The sequence below is a fragment of the Epargyreus clarus genome, unplaced genomic scaffold (genome assembly GCF_041222505.1).
Source record: "Epargyreus clarus isolate Ecla_fem2 unplaced genomic scaffold, WU_Ecla_fem_2.2 ptg000016l, whole genome shotgun sequence".
Taxonomy (NCBI): domain Eukaryota; kingdom Metazoa; phylum Arthropoda; class Insecta; order Lepidoptera; family Hesperiidae; genus Epargyreus; species Epargyreus clarus.
Genome location: NW_027332224.1, coordinates 7,502,047 through 7,524,162, shown reverse-complemented (window position 1 = coordinate 7,524,162; position 22,116 = coordinate 7,502,047). Strand labels below are relative to the sequence as shown.

Sequence of the window (22,116 nt, the reverse complement as noted above, 5' to 3'; positions counted from 1 at the left end):
AAAATATGTTTTATTTTATAATTTAATCTATTGATTCCCCGAAACTCAATATTAACTTATTTCGCAACTATCATTAATTCATTATATTATTTACATAAGTAGATTTAAGAAATATTTAAAATGAAATATAAATATTTAAAATCCTATCTATTAGTCTTGCTACTTTATGGATTTTAATCTAGTTTAAGTGAGTTTGATAAAGCAATTTAAATCGGATTAACTTTAACTACGTTATCATATGTGTAATATTCACTTTCGATTTCCCGGCTCCGCAGTTTACAGTCCTTTCTCTCTTCCATAGAGGTCATAGAAAAGCGAATAATTCGCCATGTTTTGCTACACGAATTGACGTAAGAATAGTCTACCTACAAAATTTTCGAGTGCACTTGGAAAAAACAGAAACACTCACTTCATCTACATGTAACATGTTCTCACTGAATTCTATAAATAGTCAAAATCAGGTGAATTTCGCGTAAAAACACGATCGAGTTTATGAAATAGCTAAAAACGCAATGGTATTGTTTTGTCAACTCATAACCTGTTTTGTTGCAGATTCTTATTAGTTTTAGCCAGTTATCATCGCGTTACGCGAGTGTTTTTAAACAAAGGAAGCAGAGCAGCGTTAAAAGCAAACATGTGAAGGCTAACGAGGGCGCGGCGGCTGCGTACGATGCAACCATTTGTTCGGACAGCCTAGAGGAGTCTCTTCGTAATTTCGAGAAGAATGTCTTAGCTGAGATGCGCAGTATCGACATCCGAGCCGTTGCGTCGCTAGCCGGGACTCGGAACAGCTTGAGAAACATAGCAAATACATCATCAGCGAAGAAAGTCTCCTACATATCGTCGGGTTCATTTGAGAAGAACAAAAATGGTTGGTCAGAGCCTACAGTTGTAGTGGACCTGCGCGGGAGGAACACTAAGTTCAGTTTTACAGACAACTTCGTGGGTCTGTTGGCCAGGAGTGCACTGGGTAGCCAGTTCAACTACAATATACAAGTGCGTGGCTTCAAAACAGAGAGGAGTATCCACGCTGACCTCAAGAGAAACCCCAACCTCATTAATAGACTCCGTAAGTTCTTGGGTCAGTATGCTTAGCTTTTGTCCGCGTGCTTATGTTTTAATACCTGCCAATAATCAATCTATCCAATTTTACTTACCAAAGAGAAAATTTCAAATTTGATAATGTAAAGAAAATTTTTGGTAAATATAACATTGCATAGTTTGATTATTAGTAACAGACATAAAAGGGATTAGTATGGGATATGTTACAAAGTATAATTAATTGATAGATGTAGCGAATACTTAGTTTTATGTTTTCCGTTGCTTGAGTCACATCACAGTTACAGTACAGTTAGTAATTGTACATAAACTTTATAATCTTATGTTGTCTCATGCTAAATCATGGGAGCCAATGTAATTTTGAAATTTACTTAGAATACAAATATCTTTCCGAGGTCTCAAAAAGACATATTACACGACAAGACTATTAAATTGGAACATGCATGCTGTTCATGTCCATGTGTTATCTTCCATAGAATAGAATACAAAAATTTAGTGTTTCATAATCTACGTTTTAGTTCACAATAAATTTATACATTACACTAGATTTTGTCATATTTCATCATACATCATCATTGATACACACAGTATGGCTTCAATTTTGGATTAAAACAAAATCCTAGTTTTAAAACATTTAATAAATTTTCATTTAATGACAATGAATGTTTTAGTCTCTCTGGTGTAGAGGTTGTAGTACAGAACATAATTATAGTAATTTAATTAATCTAATTATCTAAGTAGGGTTTGTTTAGGGGTAGATGATTTGTGATTCTATTTTATTATGTTATATTTATTCTTGCTTTAGAATGAAAGAAACTTAGCTGTATTAGAGGGTGGTAGAACCATTTGTGGTTCGATTTAAGGAATGAAAGCTTTAATCTTAAATGGGGTTGATTACGGCAGTAGCATCATACTATTTGGTTGACTACGAAACAAAATCAAGAATAGACAGTAGTCATAGCAGAATAACAGTCATTAATAGCAATCCAACAGGTGGCGGTGCGTTCACGATACCAATCCAATGAGTAAAGGGTTCCAGGTTCAATCCCATGCCAGACAGTTATCTGAGTCATGAATTTATATATCTGTTCTGGGTCTGGGTGCTGTTCGTCCTTGTGTGTGTGTCAATGCCACCCATAGGGAATCCTAATGTGGGACTGTAAGTGTAGAAAGCATTTATTCTTAAGGGTACCTTCACTGTCCTCAGGACTCAATGTCAGCAGCGACTCGGCAGAGAAATCAGGCACTAACCTCGGGCCGGAAGTGGCCCCGAGGTTGGAGAAGCTGCTCAGCGAGGACTCCGTTCTCTCCAGCCAGCAAAAGGACAAGATTAAGATTGCGTTCGCTGAGGGATACCTTGCCGGTGAGTTTCGTACTTTTTGGTGTAATAGCACATTGGCAAGTTGAGGTATCTTGCCGGGCTAGGTGATCATGCCTGGACAGCGGCTGTGCTACGACAGTCTTAGTTCGGAACTTGTGTTTATGCATGATGTTTATAAAACTTCTATAGCGTGATTCAGAGTACTAGTGGCGCCATCTTTTGACGAGTAGCGGGAAGTCGCCACATCAACTTTCTCTCTGTAACATCACTCATAGCCCCACACTAGGATTTTTCCAGTAATGTGTGTGACATGGACACAAAATAAACACAAAATAAAGTTAAGTTGTCACAACACCCAGATTAGATATCTAAAATCATAATTTCTTCAGCTAGGGAGTAACGCGGAATCACTGTGTTTCAGACTGGACTGGTACTTTTCAGGACTCTTTTTAAATGTACATACATCTACCGCTACTTCACTAGATGTTTTGACTTAGTGCTCGTACACAAAACTGCGATGCGACGTCGCATCATAAAAATCTGCGAGCTCCCTCGACGCATCGCAAGAACTTGCGAATTAATTCGCATCGCGCATTAATGCGATGTTTCGTCACACTTGTTGACGCCATTTTTAGTTCGTTCTGAGACAGCGTGTGGAGAAGACATACAGGTCTGTATGTTTGTGTCTGTATTTGTTGGGTGGGAAGACGTATACTTTAATGTAAAAAAATGACAAAGTACGTCGTTGACTTTTTTATATTACTGATTGAGGAGCGCCCTGTTCTTTGGGAAACTAAATATAAAAAATATATATATATTATAAATGGATGAACCCAAAAAGTCTCTTTGTTACTCTTTCCTGTATCTCTTAAGCAATAACAAAAGTGCAAATTTCTTTTTACTATTCATGTCACGTCCTAATTTTCAAAATACGTTCCGTTCGGTTGACGGTTGTCGAAAGAATGGTCACCCAGGGAGACGCTATGCCGCACGATATCGCATCGCAGCAATTCGTGTCGCAATTTTCTGCGTTGCGAATTCGCATCGCGTCGCATCGCAGTTTTGTGTACGAGCCCTTAGCTAGTACTGGACTGGTGGCCACTCTGCCATATGGGATGTTAGTGTGTGAATGTTGTGAATTTGAAACCAGGAGATTATTTTTCAAACATTATTGTGTCAAATACTATTAGTTGAATATGAAATATTTTAGGTTTTATAAAATTAAATGCAAATATGAGCTACAATATGCATAGTATATATGTATTACAAATGAGGTATCCATCTTGTAACACAGAAATACTCATGGCAAATTGCCACTTGTACTAATTCATTACATACCAACAACTTTTTTGAATAGCACTGAAGTAGCATATGATATCATTCATCAGATGATAGGTAGTCACTGCTGCCCATAGATGTTGGTTTTGCAGACGAGCATACAGTCCACCTGCACAGTGCCACTGCCGCCCATGAACACCTGTAATCAACCCCAGATAGGATTAGATATTCCTACCTGAGATCGGCCACAAATGCGCCGCTACTCCTGAGGACTAAGCTGGAACGCTTCGGAAAAGTATGTCTTCCTTGCCACACCCTTCAAACCGGAACACAGCAGCGCCTAACACTGCTGTTATTAGGCAGAAATAGGTGTGGCGGTGGTGCCGCCGGAGTCGAACCACAAAGGGTTCTACCACCTTCAATCACCCTAATTAATGAGGCTTAGTGTAGAGTTGTACTTAGAGGTGGTAGAACACATTGTGGTTCGACTCCTGTGGCACCATCCTACGCCTATATCTGCTTAATAACAGCAAAGCTTAACCAGCTGTGTTCTGATTTGAATGGTATGGTAAAGAAGATAGATATATATATAACAGCAGTGTTAAACGCTGCTGTGTTCTGGTTTGAAGTGTGTGGTAAATGAGACATACTTTTCCGAGGCATTCCAGCTTAGTCAGGGGTAGCGGCGCATCTGTAGCTGACCTTAGGAATCTAATCTTATCCTGTCCGATTACAGATGTCCGTGGGCGGCACTAGCCATTTACCATCAGGTGGACTGCTTGCTCGTCTGCATCTTCTATATTGTAAAAAAATATATTAAAAAGTGCAGATGGTACTAGGTCAAACCATATTCTTGTCCCTGTAGTACCGGGACCAGAATAGAGCTACGGTATCCCCTGCCTGTCGTAAGAGGCGACTAAAAGGGGCTTTCGGTGTTGCGGGCGGCAAGAGTGGGACCTCAAACCGTCCAGCAAGCGACCCCGGGAAGGACAGCGGTTTGTGTGGTCGCATATCGCTGTAAGCACCAGGGGATGTGAGAGGAGCGTAAATTGCTCCTCCCAGGGCAGAGCCCGATAGAAGGGCATCGTTTTAGGAGGACTCCGGTTGTGTTCCGTTGGAGATCCCGGAGTTCTCCAACAAACGCTGAGGACGGCCACCGGGGGGGTTATAGTGCGGTAAAAATCGCACATAACCCGGCGTCACTCCCATGGCGTCGGGTACCGTTTGAAGGTTTCCCCCTCGTCAACAAAAGAAAAAATAAAGTTAAACCATATTAGTTTTACCACACTTATTGCTATTCAGTTAAATTATTCTACATTCTTACATTTGATGCTTCCAGGCTCTCACCCAGAGAATGCTCGTGGCACGAAGGCCTCCAAATACCTGAAGCTGGTGCAGCAACTCCTCACCATCGTGCTGTTCCTGGCCATCTTCGTGAGCCTCATGGCCTCCGTCAGCGGGACCGTCTTCCGGTAAATAGCCCTTTGGAATGTGATACGTTTCAACTTAGACACCGTAGGAAATACTGGAACACCACTAATTTTACCAGCTCTTAAATATATGTAAAGAAAATCGCTGAAAGGGTTTACTTAACTACGCTTTGCTGCGTTTGTATACAATGTGTAAATAATTTCAGGATGAAAGTATGCATCATATAATACACATCATAATATAATCTGGCATTCGATCCCTTATAGTAAGTGTTACTTTGTTGCGTGTATATAAAAAGATAATTACAAAATGTCAATAGCATGATTCAGCTTTATGTGGCGCCATCTGTTGACATGTAGCTAAAGGGAAGATGTTGCAAGAAATTTGTTTTTATAAAATAAAGTATATGAGTATGCTGTCCACCTTATGTGGAGTGGTGTCTGTCATCCATGGACATCTGTAATTAAACCTAAATATACTGTTACCACTGATAAGCATGGACGCTACAAGTGCGTTACTATCACTCAGGAGTAAGATAGGATGCATCATCATTCAAAGTGCCGGCACACCACTCTACCAAAATACAGTAGTGTTACACAGTGGCGGCCCTAGTAAAAAAATTACCTGGTTTTACACAGTAGTGATAAAGTAGGTGTAGTGGTAGTGCTGTCGAGTTTTACCGCATTTCTAGTGATGTAACAAAATGTCCCATTGTGTGTATGTAGTAGACAATCAGCGTATAATCAGTAAAGGATCACAACATGCGCAGGATCCAGCTCGGCAGCCAGGTGGAGGTGGACCCCGAAGACATCTCCGTCACCTTCGACGACGTGAAGGGAGCGGACGAGGCCAAGCAGGAGCTCAAGGATGTTGTATGTTGCATTTTGTTGTATATCGCGTGCTTAAAGGTAAAAGGGCCTATAGCTATATAAAAATTTTTATGTGCCCTTTCAGCATAAATCCCTATTAACCCTTAGCTATAGGCCCTTTTACCTTAAAGCACGCGATATTTTTAATATGATTAGTATGAAACTTGGTGATTTATTTTGTGTAGGTGTATATTATGGTATGCACATAATAATCACACACACACATAATCACACAAGTGTACGTTCATTGTTGCGTACATACATACATGCATACATGCACGGATACAATAACGTCAATAACACCGGGCACACGAATTAAAAATCACATTGATCATTCTTATTATGTAAATACTAGCTGACACTTTCATATAAAATATAGCCTATGTTACTCGTGGATAATGTAGCTTTCGAATGGTGACAGAATTTTTAAAATCGGTCCGGTAGTTTTTGAGCCTATTCATTACAATCAAACAAACGAACAAAGTTTTCCTCTTTATAATATTAGTATAGATATACTTTCTTTCATTGTGGTCGGGATTTCCATAGTGAATTCGACTCATACTTTGCAGTTTTTTGTTATACGTCGTTTGATTATACCCCTCGTACGCACGAGCGGTTAATCGAAGAGCTTCTAACCTCTTGGCTATCATCTCTCATCAGGGGGGAGGGTTCGTAATAAATAATATTCGAAAAGAACGTAAGTTGAAAGAAAATCTACTTGTCTATGCCAAGAGGGGGTACAATACCCTAAGCAGACGAGAGGGATTTGGCCTCCTAATCCTTTTAATTTCACTTTAATTACAATTTTTTCGTAATTTACTAACAAAACCCTTCAACCCCAGGTGGAGTTCCTGAAGTCCCCGGAGAAGTTCTCGTCCCTCGGCGGCAAGTTGCCCAAGGGAGTGTTGCTGGTGGGTCCTCCGGGCACCGGCAAGACCTTGCTCGCCAGGGCGGTGGCCGGGGAGGCCCGTGTGCCCTTCTTCCACGCCGCGGGGCCGGAGTTCGACGAGATCCTAGTGGGACAGGGCGCCAGGAGGGTGCGGGATCTGTTCAGTGAGTTATAGATTATATTTTTACCACGCTTTTATTAGCTTGGGTTGTATGTATGTACGTAACAGTAACGGAATCTTTGAACCCGATTTCTATCCACTTTGAACGTTCAGTTTAATTCAAAATTTTGAAAAATTATCTAAAACCGATGACAATACACGATTTTAATAATTTTGTACCATTGTCCTTATCAACATCGTCAGGTTTACGATTTTCGAGGCGAGAGAAAGCGCCTTAGGGAGAGTTCAGGCAATTACTAATAATACAGGCAATTACTAATACTAATAATTACTAGATTGATTTTTAGTTTTGAAAAATAATAATGTTATTTCCCTATAACTCCAATGTACTGAAACATATCTATAATGCCATCTTGTAGAATGATTTTTAGGATTCTGTACTCAAAGGATAAAACGAAACCCTCCGCTGTCTGTTCGTGAGTCACAGGCCTTTATCTCTTAAACCATAATAGATAGACACTTGATTTTTTACAGACGATGCATAATGATGGTCGCTATAACAACAAATACTAAATATTAATAAAATAAATATAGTTCAAAAAACTAAAAAACACGCTTTTACGATAAAATCAACTAAAAAGTACAAAATAATTTTCAATCTAGGAATCAGTTAAGGAACAGTAAATTGTATAATTGTGGAAAAAGTGTGGGGTGCTTTTCGAAAACTGATAAGTGGAGCACATTTTTGTACTGTTTAGTTGATTTTATCATAAAAGCGTGTTTTTTAGTTTTTTGAACTATATTTATTCTCAATATAATATCACCGACGCTCCAAGATGACGGGCCAATTACTTTATTATGCTCCGAAAATGATATGGATATCAAATGAAAGAGTTTTCTAAAAAGAAATCTCCGCAAACTTCTTTTTATTAGAAATTTATTTTAAATGTCAATATTTACTTTACAGAAGCTGCCAAAGAGCGTGCGCCATGCGTGATCTTCATAGACGAGATAGACTCCGTCGGGGCCAAGAGGACCAACAGTGTGTTGCACCCTTACGCTAACCAGGTAACTAAAAAAATTATATTTAGATTGTGTTATTTTACAGTATTGTTATTATGTTGAAGGTAAAGCTTCTCGGAAATTCAAAAATGCAAAATGGTACATATCAATGCCGATTTTGATCAATTTTGGAGTTATGATGCATTGTTTGGTAGAAAGTGGCAGAACCCTTTGTGGTTCGACTCAGGCAGCACCACCGCCACACGTATTTATGTCTAATAACAGCAGTGTTAAGCGCTGCTGTGTTCTGGTTTGAAGGGTGTGGTAAAGGAGACATACTTTTCCGAGATTTTCAAACTTAGTCCGATATATAATATGGGAGTAGCAGACGAGCATGCATTCCACTTGAACATCTGTAAACAACCGCAGATAGGATAAGACTCCTACCTGAGGTCGGCCTCATTCAGCTGGAATGCCTCTGAAAAGTATGTCTCCCTTACCAAATCCATCAAACCAGAATACGATAGCGTAACGCTGCAGTTATTAGGTAGAAATAGGTGTGGCGGTGATACCTTCGGAGTCTAATCACATAGTGTTCTGCCACGGTTCATTCCAACTTAGTTTTAGGGGTAGTCTAATCTTATTGGGGATTTATTACGGATATCCTTAAGCTGCAGAAGCCACCTAACATTCATGGGATTGCATACCCGTTTCCGACTTCTACCTTATAGAAAAAAAGTATAATATATAATCTACGACCATTACACAGACTATAACAATAACTAAGGTTTCTACATATGTTTCAGACGATCAACCAGCTGCTGTCGGAGATGGACGGCTTCCACCAGAACGAGGGTGTGATAGTGCTCGGCGCCACCAACCGCCGCGACGACCTCGACCTCGCGCTGCTGCGCCCCGGACGCTTCGACGTCGAGGTATGTACTCGCTGGTATCATCATCATCATCAACCCATTACCCAGTACCCACGTGCCTAGCAGTGGGACAACCACTGTTCGGCACGGGTCTCCTCTCAGAATGAGAAGGATTAGGCCATAGTCCACCGCGCTGGACAAGTGCGTATTGGTAGTTTCACATATCTTTAAGATTTTTTTATATAAATCTCTCAGGTATGCAGGTTTCCTCACGATGTTTTCCTTCACCGTTTAGCAAGTGATAATTAATTTCTAATACGCACGTAACTTTGAAAAATCAGAGGTTTGTGCCTGGGATTCGAACTTCGGACCCCTCGATCGAGAGGCCGAGTTTCTTAACAGCAGCTTCTTAGCAGGTGTAGTCAGAGAGCCAATGCGGTCGCACACAACTATAAGCGTATACTCCGTAGTAACGTAAGGGCACACTAGCGCAGCTACTTACCCGCGTACGAGAGCGCAGTCCCTCATATGTACAATTTACTGTTGTGACGCGACTCGTTTCTGTATTCGGAGCGGACTAGCAGTTTGGCGCGAACCCTACTCCTCTTAGCATGAGAGGATAACATTTAAAACACAGGCCAGTTTTGATAAAAACCATCGATTTATTTGGGTATATTTTGCATTGTATAAAATGTGTTGTGTTTAAGTTTTTGAGAATAAATGTTCTATTTATCTAACCTATCAATATAAATAACATATTTCGTTGTTTCCCCAGGTGTCAGTACCCACGCCGGACTACTCCGGCCGCCTGGAGATCCTCCGTCTCTACGTGGCGAGGATATCTGCTCACGGTGACGTTGATGTGGACGCTCTGGCCCGAGGCACCACCGGCTTCACTGGTGCTGACCTGGAGTCTATGGTTAACCAGGCCGCGCTCAAGTGAGTTTTTTTTTTTTTTTTTTTTATAATATAAGAGTAGCAGACGAGCATGCAGTCCACCTGATGGTAAGTGCCTACTGCCGCCCATGGACATCTGTAATCAACCCCAGATAGGATTAGATATTCCTACCTGAGGTCGGCCACAGATGCGCCGCTACCCCTGAGGACTAAGCTGGAACGCCTCGGAAAAGTCTGTCTCCCTTACCACACCCTTCAAACCGCAACACAGCAGCGCCTAACACTGCTGTTATTAGGTAGAAATAGGTGTGGCGGTGGTGCCGCCGGAGTCGAACCATAAAGGGTTCTACCACCTTCAAAATACTGCAGTCCATCTGACGATCAATGACCACTATCACCAATAGACGTCTGTAATCAAATCTCCAGATAAGATTAGATTCCTTCTTGAGGTTGTCCACAGATGTGCCTGAGTACTAAGCTGGAAAGCCTCGGAAAAGTATGTCTCCACTACTGTATGGCGCTTAACACTACTGTTACTAGACAGAAATAGGTGTAAATGTGACAGTGTGGCAGTGCCTTCGAAATTGAACTAGAAAGGGTTAAGGTCTACCACCTTCTGTGACCTTTTTTTTTTTTCGTAGGAAAACCCTTCACGGACTCTTACCGGCTAAAACCCCACGGTGTTCTTCTGAACGCTCTTTGTCGGGACCATGGGTACGCTAATAGCACTCGTCCGCGGTCACCACCTTCTGTGACCTGCGTTCTCTTTATTTACGTTAAGAAAGTGTATCCGTATATAAGTACCCTTATATATTTTTATGTCATTTTTGTCCCCCAGGGCAGCGATAGAAGGCGCGAAGACTGTATCGATGTGCCACCTGGAGGAGGCCCGGGACAAGGTGCTGATGGGCCCCGCGCGGCGGACGCGGCTGCCGGACGACGAGGCCAACGCCATCACCGCCTGCCACGAGGGAGGACACGCGGTCGTGGCCTACTACACCAAGGTAGGGGGGACAGGGTGCTCAGCATGGGGGTGTATGGGGACGACGAGGCCAACGCCATCACCGCCTGCCACGAGGGAGGACACGCGGTCGTGGCCTACTACACCAAGGTAGGGGGGACAGGGTGCTCAGCATGGGGGTGTATGGGGACGACGAGGCCAACGCCATCACCGCCTGCCACGAGGGAGGACACGCGGTCGTGGCCTACTACACCAAGGTAGGGGGGACAGGGTGCTCAGCATGGGGGTGTATGGGGACGACGAGGCCAACGCCATCACCGCCTGCCACGAGGGAGGACACGCGGTCGTGGCCTACTACACCAAGGTAGGGGGGACAGGGTGCTCAGCATGGGGGTGTATGGGGACGACGAGGCCAACGCCATCACCGCCTGCCACGAGGGAGGACACGCGGTCGTGGCCTACTACACCAAGGTAGGGGGGACAGGGTGCTCAGCATGGGGGTGTATGGGGACGACGAGGCCAACGCCATCACCGCCTGCCACGAGGGAGGACACGCGGTCGTGGCCTACTACACCAAGGTAGGGGGGACAGGGTGCTCAGCATGGGGGTGTATGGGGACGACGAGGCCAACGCCATCACCGCCTGCCACGAGGGAGGACACGCGGTCGTGGCCTACTACACCAAGGTAGGGGGGACAGGGTGCTCAGCATGGGGGTGTATGGGGACGACGAGGCCAACGCCATCACCGCCTGCCACGAGGGAGGACACGCGGTCGTGGCCTACTACACCAAGGTAGGGGGGACAGGGTGCTCAGCATGGGGGTGTATGGGGACGACGAGGCCAACGCCATCACCGCCTGCCACGAGGGAGGACACGCGGTCGTGGCCTACTACACCAAGGTAGGGGGGACAGGGTGCTCAGCATGGGGGTGTATGGGGACGACGAGGCCAACGCCATCACCGCCTGCCACGAGGGAGGACACGCGGTCGTGGCCTACTACACCAAGGTAGGGGGGACAGGGTGCTCAGCATGGGGGTGTATGGGGACGACGAGGCCAACGCCATCACCGCCTGCCACGAGGGAGGACACGCGGTCGTGGCCTACTACACCAAGGTAGGGGGGACAGGGTGCTCAGCATGGGGGTGTATGGGGACGACGAGGCCAACGCCATCACCGCCTGCCACGAGGGAGGACACGCGGTCGTGGCCTACTACACCAAGGTAGGGGGGACAGGGTGCTCAGCATGGGGGTGTATGGGGACGACGAGGCCAACGCCATCACCGCCTGCCACGAGGGAGGACACGCGGTCGTGGCCTACTACACCAAGGTAGGGGGGACAGGGTGCTCAGCATGGGGGTGTATGGGGACGACGAGGCCAACGCCATCACCGCCTGCCACGAGGGAGGACACGCGGTCGTGGCCTACTACACCAAGGTAGGGGGGACAGGGTGCTCAGCATGGGGGTGTATGGGGACGACGAGGCCAACGCCATCACCGCCTGCCACGAGGGAGGACACGCGGTCGTGGCCTACTACACCAAGGTAGGGGGGACAGGGTGCTCAGCATGGGGGTGTATGGGGACGACGAGGCCAACGCCATCACCGCCTGCCACGAGGGAGGACACGCGGTCGTGGCCTACTACACCAAGGTAGGGGGGACAGGGTGCTCAGCATGGGGGTGTATGGGGACGACGAGGCCAACGCCATCACCGCCTGCCACGAGGGAGGACACGCGGTCGTGGCCTACTACACCAAGGTAGGGGGGACAGGGTGCTCAGCATGGGGGTGTATGGGGACGACGAGGCCAACGCCATCACCGCCTGCCACGAGGGAGGACACGCGGTCGTGGCCTACTACACCAAGGTAGGGGGGACAGGGTGCTCAGCATGGGGGTGTATGGGGACGACGAGGCCAACGCCATCACCGCCTGCCACGAGGGAGGACACGCGGTCGTGGCCTACTACACCAAGGTAGGGGGGACAGGGTGCTCAGCATGGGGGTGTATGGGGACGACGAGGCCAACGCCATCACCGCCTGCCACGAGGGAGGACACGCGGTCGTGGCCTACTACACCAAGGTAGGGGGGACAGGGTGCTCAGCATGGGGGTGTATGGGGACGACGAGGCCAACGCCATCACCGCCTGCCACGAGGGAGGACACGCGGTCGTGGCCTACTACACCAAGGTAGGGGGGACAGGGTGCTCAGCATGGGGGTGTATGGGGACGACGAGGCCAACGCCATCACCGCCTGCCACGAGGGAGGACACGCGGTCGTGGCCTACTACACCAAGGTAGGGGGGACAGGGTGCTCAGCATGGGGGTGTATGGGGACGACGAGGGAGGAGTTCTCTTAAAATAGACAAGTGCAAAGATAGTATCAATGTGTCTAGAAGAGGCCAGAGTGACGCTGATAGGTTCGACACTGTGGGGGACACTCGATCGTGGCTTATTATACTAGGGTAGCATGAGGTATATAGGTAGGGAAGGGAATGTTTAATTTATTCGAGTATATTTTTAACTTAATTTCGAGATAATTGTATTTTTTTTTTCAAAAGAATGCCTAGCTATTATCTAGGTTTAATTTAAAATTTATATCACTAATATCAATGTAAGTATGTAAATAATTAAATATCTTGTTAAATGCTATATTTATGTGTCCTACAGGACGCCCATCCGTTACACAAAGTGACGATCATCCCGCGCGGACCATCCCTGGGACACACTGCCTACATTCCCGCGAAGGAGAGGTAACCTTACTATATTTATTTTTTCTTTTCAAGTTTTTAATTTATACGTTTTTTAATTTTTAACATATACTTAATACAGAACCCACTATATTTGACATGTACATGACCAATTACTTGTTTTGTGTTTCTATCCTCGGATATTTTCATTTCATTGTTTCTTTTTTCCAAAAAAATAACTTCAAAAGTGTTGTTACTCATCATTACATACGTTCATAATAATTAGTTTATTTAGTCTGATATCGACTAGTTTAAAATCCCGTGTCAACATAATTGCAGATACCACGTGACCAAGCAGCAACTCCTGGCCACAATGGACACCATGATGGGTGGCAGAGCTGCTGAGGAGCTGGTGTATGGGCCGGACAAGATCACATCTGGTGAGTTCCAGTGCATATTTCACGTACCTTTGAGAACTTTTTTCCTATACAGGGTGAATTTTTCAAATAGACCTTCAGGATCAAATCCGAAACTATAAGAAATAGCTAAAAATACTGAAAGGAGTTATGAGAACGAGACACTAGTCGACGGCACAATAATACAGGTGTTTATTTTTTCAAAATGAACTTATTTATTCCCGTCTAGGAAGATAGATTAAAATCCAATGGTGCAGTTTAAGTTTTTAGCAAAACCTGCCTAGTAACTCCAATCTGAAGTGATCCACAAGTGCTTTGTTTATTTTTTTATTATTATTTTTTTTTTATAACAGGCGTAGCAGACGTGTATGCAGTCCACCTGATGGTAAGTGGCTACTGCTGTATGGACATTTGTAATCAACCCTAGATAGGATTATATTCTTATTTGCGGTCGGCCATAGATGCACTGCTATCCCTGAGAACTAAAATGGAGTGCCTCGGTAAAGTATGTCTCCCTTACCAGACCCGTCAAACCAGAACACAACAGCGCTTAACACTTCTGTTTTTAGGCAGAAATAGGTGTGGCGGTGGTGCCGCCGGAGTCGAACCGTAAAGGCTTCTACCACTAGCAAACACTACGCCTCTGCTGTATGTTTGTTTGTCACAGGGTTCTTATCTTAAAGCTTTATAGATAGATAGATACTTGAAATTGGACAATTATTTATATTTATTTTGTATTTTTCCAGGTGCCTCCTCAGATCTACAGCAGGCGACGGCCATAGCGGGGCACATGGTCCGCGAGTGGGGCATGAGCGACAAGGTGGGGCTGCGCGCCCTGCCGCCGCGCGCGCCGCACGAGCCGCTGGGGCCCGCCACCAGCGAGCTGGTCAGTGGTGCCCACTGCTGGGGAACTTTGCCCACTGCTTTTTTTATAATATAGAAGTAGCAGACGAGCATGCAGTCCACCTGATGGTAAGTGGCTACTGCCGCACATGGACATCTGTAATCAACCCCAGATAGGATTAGATATTCCTACCCGAGGTCGGCCACAGATGCGCCGCTACCCCTGAGGACTAAGCTGGAACGCCTCGGAAAAGTCTGTCTCCCTTACCACACCCTTCAAACCGGAACACAGCAGCGCCTAACACTGCTGTTATTAGGTAGAAATAGGTTTTCTACCACCTTCAACCGTTAGGTGATGTTGCCCACTGATGGGGATTTTTTGTGGATTAAGACGTTTTATCGATTGGTTTCGATATTTATGATTTGGGCTGGTTAGTGTGGCCCACTGTTGGGAAACGTTGCCGACTGTTGGGTAATTTTTCCCACTGTTGAAAAACTGCCCACTGTTGGGTAATGTTGCTCACTGGTAGATTTTTTGTTTTGTTGTAATGATTTGTTTTGAGGAGTGTGTTGCTTCGTTTTTCTGTGAGATATGTGAGTTGATCAGTGTTGCCCACTGTTGGGAATTGTTGTCCACTGTTGGACAATTTTTTGTTGAATGATATGCTGTTTTAAGTTAAATTTGTTTCCTATATTAATGAGCTGCTCAGTGATGCCCACTGGTGGGAAACTTTGCCCACTGGTGGGTGATGTTGCCCACTGGTGGATTTTTTGTTTTTTTGTAATGATTTGTTTTGAGGAGTGTGTTGTTTCGTTTTTCTGTGAGATATGTGAACTGGTTAGTGATGCCCACTATTGGGTGATGTTTCCCATCGTTGGGGATTATGGATTTTGTGTTGTATGGATTTTGTATTGGTTCGATATTTATGATCCGCTCTGAATATAGAAATGAATCGCGTCGCAAACTCGCAACAGCAAATTGGTATATATTAGCGAGATGAAGACAGCGCGGGACCCCGGCATCCTCCGTCGCCCGCCTGCGGGTATATAGCGCATTTAGTGTACCCTTACTGTTGCCACAGAGTATATGCTTGTAGTTGTGTTCGACCGCATTGGCTCACTGACTACATCAGCGCGCAACAGCTACCGAGTCAACCGCGTGTAACGTTGTGATTGTGTCGCAGGTGGACGGCGAGATCAAGAAGCTGTTGGCGGAGAGCTACGAGCGCGCCAAGACCATCCTGCGCGCGCACAGCCGCGAGCACCGCGCGCTCAGCGACGCGCTGCTCAAGTGAGATACCACACGAACACTAACACGAACACACAGACACACACACACAGAGACATGGCCACGTGCGCACAGACATACACACACAGAGAGAGGGGCACCGCCACATGCGCACAGACACACATACACACACAGAGACACGGCTATGTGCGTACAGACACACACACACAGACACGACCATGTGCGCACAGACACACACACACAGAGACACGGCCACGTGCGCACAGACACACACACACACAGAGAGACACGGCCATGTGCGTACAGACACACACAGAGACGACCATGTGCGCACAGACACACACACACACAGAGACACGACCATGTGCGCACACACACACACACACAGACACGGCCACGTGCGCACAGACACACACACACACACACACACACACAGAGAGAGAGACACGGCCATGTGCGCACAGACACACACACACACACACTTGCTCGCACGCAAGTGTACACAGACACACTCACACATGCTCGCACACACACGCACGGATTTTCACAAAAATACATATGTACATGCTCACACATGTTCACACGCACGCAGACACGTGAGCACACACGCCTAAATACATACAAGAGAACTCGCATACAGATATGAACCACTTAGACACTTATGCACAGCGTATACATAAATGTCATATTAAATTACAAATATGTGTACTACTACCTATTTGAACATAGGATTGTCTATATAGACCAGGGTCGATAATTTTTGAAACCAAAAAAATTGCAATAGAATGAAACCCATTGGAAAAGGAGGGAAATATGATCAAAATGAAAGGAAAAATAAATTACGGTCGATCCGAGTTCGGGAAGTGGGAGGGGGTGAGTTTTTAAGGGTAAAAAATGGTTTATCTTGATTTCCGGCTAAACTACACGTCCTATGCGAAAAAGTTCAATGGCAAAGTTGTAGGTAATAAAAAGATCTACAACTTTTGTATTTGCAATTTTTTCACATAATCTCAAAATTTCGGTGAAAAATTCAAAAAACCAAGTTTTTGGTTTTTTATTTATATCTTATTCAAAAAAAATATTTTTTTAAGAAATTTGGTGAAAACTTACCTTATTATGTCCCAAATACACTGTAATTTATTTGATTAAAAATATTTATTTTTTCGCCTTATTTTCACTTAATATCAAAAAAGCACCCTAATTTTCAATCGAAAATTCTGACGTCAAAATATCAGCTTTTTTCAAAAAGTTTGGGGGCTTTTTGTTCGTTGAAATATCTACTTTCTGATGGTGTAAAAAAAATATACATTACTATAGGAAATGTTCTCAGAAAATGCAAAAAATTGAAAAAAACCCAATTGTATTTATTGTCGATTCTCTTCTTGCTAGACTCCACTATAACGATTCAAAGCTGATTTTTTTATTTCATACACTTGCTTGTCATCTGACTTATTGCAGATTATACAAACAGATCCATCCATACTGATAATCTGAAAAGACAAAATTAAATTAATAATGCCTTCAAAGTTTTATCATGAGTATAACTAAATTTGTTTGTATAAAATAAACGAAATTACTATTTTTTATTCTTGTACTAAAATATCATTCAATTTTAATTTTTTAGGTTATGTTATGTTAAACATACTATTTATGAAAGAAAATATTACTATTTTTATTTTAAAGTTGATTAATATAGATTAAAATACAGATTGTATTTACCTTGCTATGTAGATTCCAAACGATTTTTTGAATAAAGTAAATTTCTCACAATTCACTTAGAGTAAGTGAGCCTGCACGTGTATTTTTAAAAACGATGTTGTACACTGCTCTGTATCTCGAATACTGGCTAACGCTTTTTACAGCTGCTACGAAATAGCAGGTATGTAGTAAGGCCCAGACCCTCCTAGGTCCGTCCCCACTTCTCTATGAAATAACTTACAATGGGCTAAAATTTACCGAAGGTCACTCAGGTATATAATTTATCTTAAAACAGCAGTAAATAGACATCTACAAATATTATTTATATAAGATTCTACAACTTTTTCAAAATATTGTAGATCTCTTATTAAATATTAACTTTATTAACTTATTTGTTTGTTAATTATTGAAGTATATTTTAATTTGCAACTTTTTCATTTATCAATAAAACATGAAATCTTACGTTTTTTGAGTAATTAAAGTGTAAATTTTAATAAATACCTCAAAATTGTACATAATGATATAAATTTTTTTTTTGAATTTGGGTTTTTTTCAATTTTTTGCATTTTCTGAGAACATTTCCTATAGTTATGTATATTTTTTTTACACCATCAGAAAGTAGATATTTCAACGAACAAAAAGCCCCCAAACTTTTTGAAAAAAGCTGATATTTTGACGTCAGAATTTTCGATTGAAAATTAGGATGCTTTTTTGATATTAAGTGAATATAAGGCGAAAAAATAAATATTTTTAATCAAATAAATTACAGTGTATTTGGGACATAATAAGGTAAGTTTTCACCAAATTTCGTATAAAAAAAATTTTTTTTGAAAAAGATATAAATAAAAAACCAAAACCTTGGTTTTTTTAATTTTTCACCCAAATTTTGAGGTTATGTGAAAAAATTGCAAATACAAAAGTTGTAGATCTTTTTATTACCTACAACTTTGCCATTTAACTTTTTCGCATAGGACGTGTAGATTAGCCGGAAATCAAGATAAACCATTTTTTACCCTTAAAAGCTCACCCCCTCCCACTTCCCGAACTCGGATCGACCGTAATTTATTTTTCCTTTCATTTTGATCATATTCCCCTCCTTTTCCAATGGGTTTCATTCTATTGTATTTTTTTTTCATTTTTTACCATTTTTAAAGGCTTCGGCACTGGTCTAATATCTCAATAACTGAATACAAAACATAGCTGTTTTGTATAATATAAAATATTTTTTCCAAATTTTTAATAAGTTATTTTCACACATTTCACAGAATTTTATAATAAAATCTATTTAACATTTTAATAAATTCTGCCAAATCAGTTCTAAAATACCTACACAAATAAGAATACAAAGATGCTTTTATTTGTCAAATGTTGTTAGGACACCCCATTTTGGTAAATAACATCAAACTGCATCTATAAGTTTCAACTCCACATTCTCCATAACGAAACATCTATCGAATATCTAAAAAATAATTTTAAATAAATAAGATATCAATTTCAAAAATATCCGACAGATACGAGACCCTAGACGCAGAGGACATAAAGGCGATAATGTCTGGCGAGAAGACTAAGCTGGAACGCCAGCGAGCCAAGGAAGCCCCCGCTAGCACCCAGCCCACGCCCACCGCGCCCAGCGCTGGGCTTTTGGGTCCACAACCCCAGCCCGCGTAGATAGGTGCTTATACTAACCGTATTTTTTTTACTTCCCGACGACCCGGTCTGACGCGCAAAGGGTCCCGGGTTCGATCCCCGGCCAGACAGATATCTAAATGATGAATTTAGATTTCTGTTTCTGGGTCTGGGTGTTTGTGTATTTGTCTATGTTTGTGTTCATGGCACCCACGACACAAGGAATCCTAGTGAGGCTTTTTTTTTTTACCCGACTGCCAAGGAAGGGTTATGTTTTTCGCGCGTATCTTGTATGTTTGTCTTTCTTTATTTGATCCGATCTAACAAACGGCTGGATGAATTTCAACAGTTAAGGTGTCATTATATTTGTCTCTATGACCCGAGTGTCCTTAGATAGGTGTTAGTAAAAAAAAGTCAAAATGGCGGATTTTTGGCGCGAAATAGTAACACATTTAAAAAATAAAGTTAAGCGAACCTATCGAGTAGGGTATCAAATGAAAGGAAATTAAACGGAGATTATAAAAACATATTTGTATATACATAAAACAGGAAGGTGGCTGACTGACTGACTAACTAAATGACTTTTTCATTTTTCAGAAATCAACGTAAAGCCTAAACCAAGGACCTTACAGTTCTGAAATTTTGCACATAGGTTCTCTATATAGTGTGAATAAGTACTAAGAAAGGCCTTTTGGAAATTCTACCCTTAAGAGGGTAAATAAGGGGAAAACAGTTTTTTTGAAATCCTTTAATTTTGAAGCAACTACTATAAAATTTTGTATTTGGCTTTCTGGATAGGAACAAGGATGCACTTATTTATCCTCCTCCGAAAAATCAACCCCGTAGAGGGTAAAATAAGGGTTAAAAGTTCATTTGAACAATCGTCAATTTTGAAGCAAACACTATGAAATTTTGTATCAGGCTTGTTGGATAAAATAATGAAATTCTACCTCTAACGAGGTAAAATAATGACCAAAAGTTTCATTTACTGAAGTTAAGAAGAATAGGAACACGTTTTAAAAAAAGTTAACCAAACCTATCGAGTAGGGTGTCAAAATAAAGGAATTTAAGAGTAGATTACACATACATTATATTATATATCTTGTATATAAAATTATCGTGTTAGTTACCGTACTTCTCGAAACGGCTTCACCGATTTTCACCAAATTTTATATACATATTAGAAGGTGGTAGAACCCTTTGTGGTTCGACTCCGGCAGCACCACCGCCACACCTATTACTGCCTTATATCAGCAGTGTTAGGCGCTGCTGTGTTCCGGTTTGATAGGTGTGGTAAGGGAGACAGACTTTTCCGAGGCGTTCCAGCTTAGTCCTCAGGGGTAGCGGCGCATCTGTGGCCGACCTCAGGTAGGAATATCTAATCCTGTCTGAGGTTGATTACAGATGTCCATGGGCTGCAGTAGCCACTTACCATGAGGTGGACTGCATGCTCGTCTGCTACTCCTATATTATAAAAAAAAAAAAACATATTCAGTAGTGAAAATCGACCACTATCTATTTTTTTTACCCCTAAGTGATAAGGGTTGTTCACTTTTAACATTTTTTTATTTATATGGCAACACAACGTTTGCCGGGTCAGCTAGTACATATACACTCGTATATACACATCGAGATGACTGTCTGACTAAATGAGTGAGTTGCTGTGCCAGAGATCAACGCAAAGGGAAACTCTGAACTTAAGACACCAACTATAAAACTTTGTATTTGGCTTTCTGGATAAAAATAATGAAATGCCTATTTCACTGCTTTTGGAAATTCTACTTCAGCCTTTTTGGTGCAGTCGGGTTTTTGATTTTTTAAATTAATTACTTGTTTAGTAATATAAAAGTAGCAGACGAGCATGCAATCCACCTGATGGTAAGTGGCTATTGTCGCCTATGGACATCTGTAATCAACCCTAGATAGGACAAGAGTTCTAGCTTAGGTCGGCTACAGGTGCGTTGTTACTTCTCAAGATTAAGTTCCTTTTAAAATAGTGTAGCAGACGAGCATGTAGTCCAGCTCAGGGTAAATGGCTACTGCCGCCCATGGACATCTGTAAATCTGTAATCAACCCCAGATAGAATTAGATATGTACTTGAGGTCGGCCACAGATGCGCCGCTACCCCTGAGGACTAAGCTGGAACGCCTCGGAAAAGTATGTCATACCCTTCAAACCAGAATACAGCGACGCTTAACACTACTGTTCCATCGTTCTTATCAGGATCATTAGGATTAACGAATTTAGAGGCGGCGTTCGATGGCGATTGTGCGATATGTTCGATTTTTTGTGTGTATAAGGCTTCGATCACAAATAACTAGATACACAATCCCATACAAAAATGAACTTCAAAAGTGGCGTAAAACGTGTTTATAAAATTCTAAGCGACAGAATCTAAAATTAATGCAAAATCAACCTTATCACTATTATTTAAAGGTGTTGATAAAAACTGCTTACCAAAAGCAATAAATTTTTACGACATAAGCTAGCTGTCATAAGCTATCACTTTGACAGGTTTGTGCACCCAAATGTCTATTTGGGTGCTCTTTTCGTCGCACCGTTTTTTTGTCGCTGATTGTGCATCTAGTTTTTATTAGTGATCGAAGGTATAAGGTAACATATATGTACGATAGATTACAACTATAAAAGCTTGGTTTTTCATTTATAAATAATAATTATTTTTACATTTTATTCCAGTTCAACCCCCGGTCTTCCAAAGTAGACGCTAGCACGGACAGACAGACGCACCGCGGGATGTGTACAAATATTATTATATATAGAGAAAGTGTGTTTGGAAATTTTGCAGGCGGCCTTGTTACTAGCTCCGTAATTATATAAATTAAATTCAATAAAGATAAGTATAACTTCCGCGGTGTTTTATTTGAGTTACGTCTTCTTTT

General features: G+C 42.5%; 1 protein-coding gene and 1 long non-coding RNA gene across 3 annotated transcripts; one reads left to right on the top strand and one right to left on the bottom strand.

The window, feature by feature from the left end:
* Positions 1-217: 217 nt before the first annotated feature.
* YME1L (ATP-dependent zinc metalloprotease YME1L) lies at positions 218-22,084 on the top strand. Of its 2 annotated transcripts, none has more exons than XM_073081275.1 (16): positions 218-461; positions 553-1,069; positions 2,267-2,422; positions 4,998-5,130; positions 5,859-5,961; positions 6,801-7,011; positions 7,936-8,036; positions 8,777-8,905; positions 9,618-9,781; positions 10,578-10,743; positions 13,364-13,446; positions 13,723-13,823; positions 14,546-14,685; positions 15,827-15,933; positions 19,101-19,261; positions 21,914-22,084. In XM_073081275.1, exons 1-15 carry the CDS (start codon positions 426-428, stop codon positions 19,255-19,257), a joined length of 2,304 nt encoding a protein of 767 aa, XP_072937376.1. In that variant the 5' UTR covers positions 218-425; the 3' UTR covers positions 19,258-19,261; positions 21,914-22,084. The 2 variants fall into 2 exon arrangements, with proteins under 2 accessions (XP_072937376.1, XP_072937375.1); XM_073081274.1 differs by having other exon boundaries at positions 553-1,081.
* Positions 17,241-17,675, bottom strand: LOC140748657 (uncharacterized). Its single transcript, XR_012102964.1, has 2 exons — positions 17,611-17,675; positions 17,241-17,381 (listed from the first exon to the last, which is right to left on the bottom strand). It is a non-coding gene; the product is annotated as an uncharacterized LOC140748657 (long non-coding RNA).
* Positions 22,085-22,116: the final 32 nt, after the last annotated feature.

Coding starts and splice junctions, on each gene's coding strand:
- YME1L (XM_073081274.1), top strand. CDS start 426: ATGTTCTCACTGAATTCTATAAATAGTCAAAATCAG. Junction 1,082..2,266: donor TAGACTCCGTAAGTTCTTGG/GTCAGTATGCTT, acceptor CACTGTCCTCAG/GACTCAATGTCAGCAGCGAC. Junction 9,782..10,577: donor GTTAACCAGGCCGCGCTCAA/GTGAGTTTTTTT, acceptor TTTGTCCCCCAG/GGCAGCGATAGAAGGCGCGA.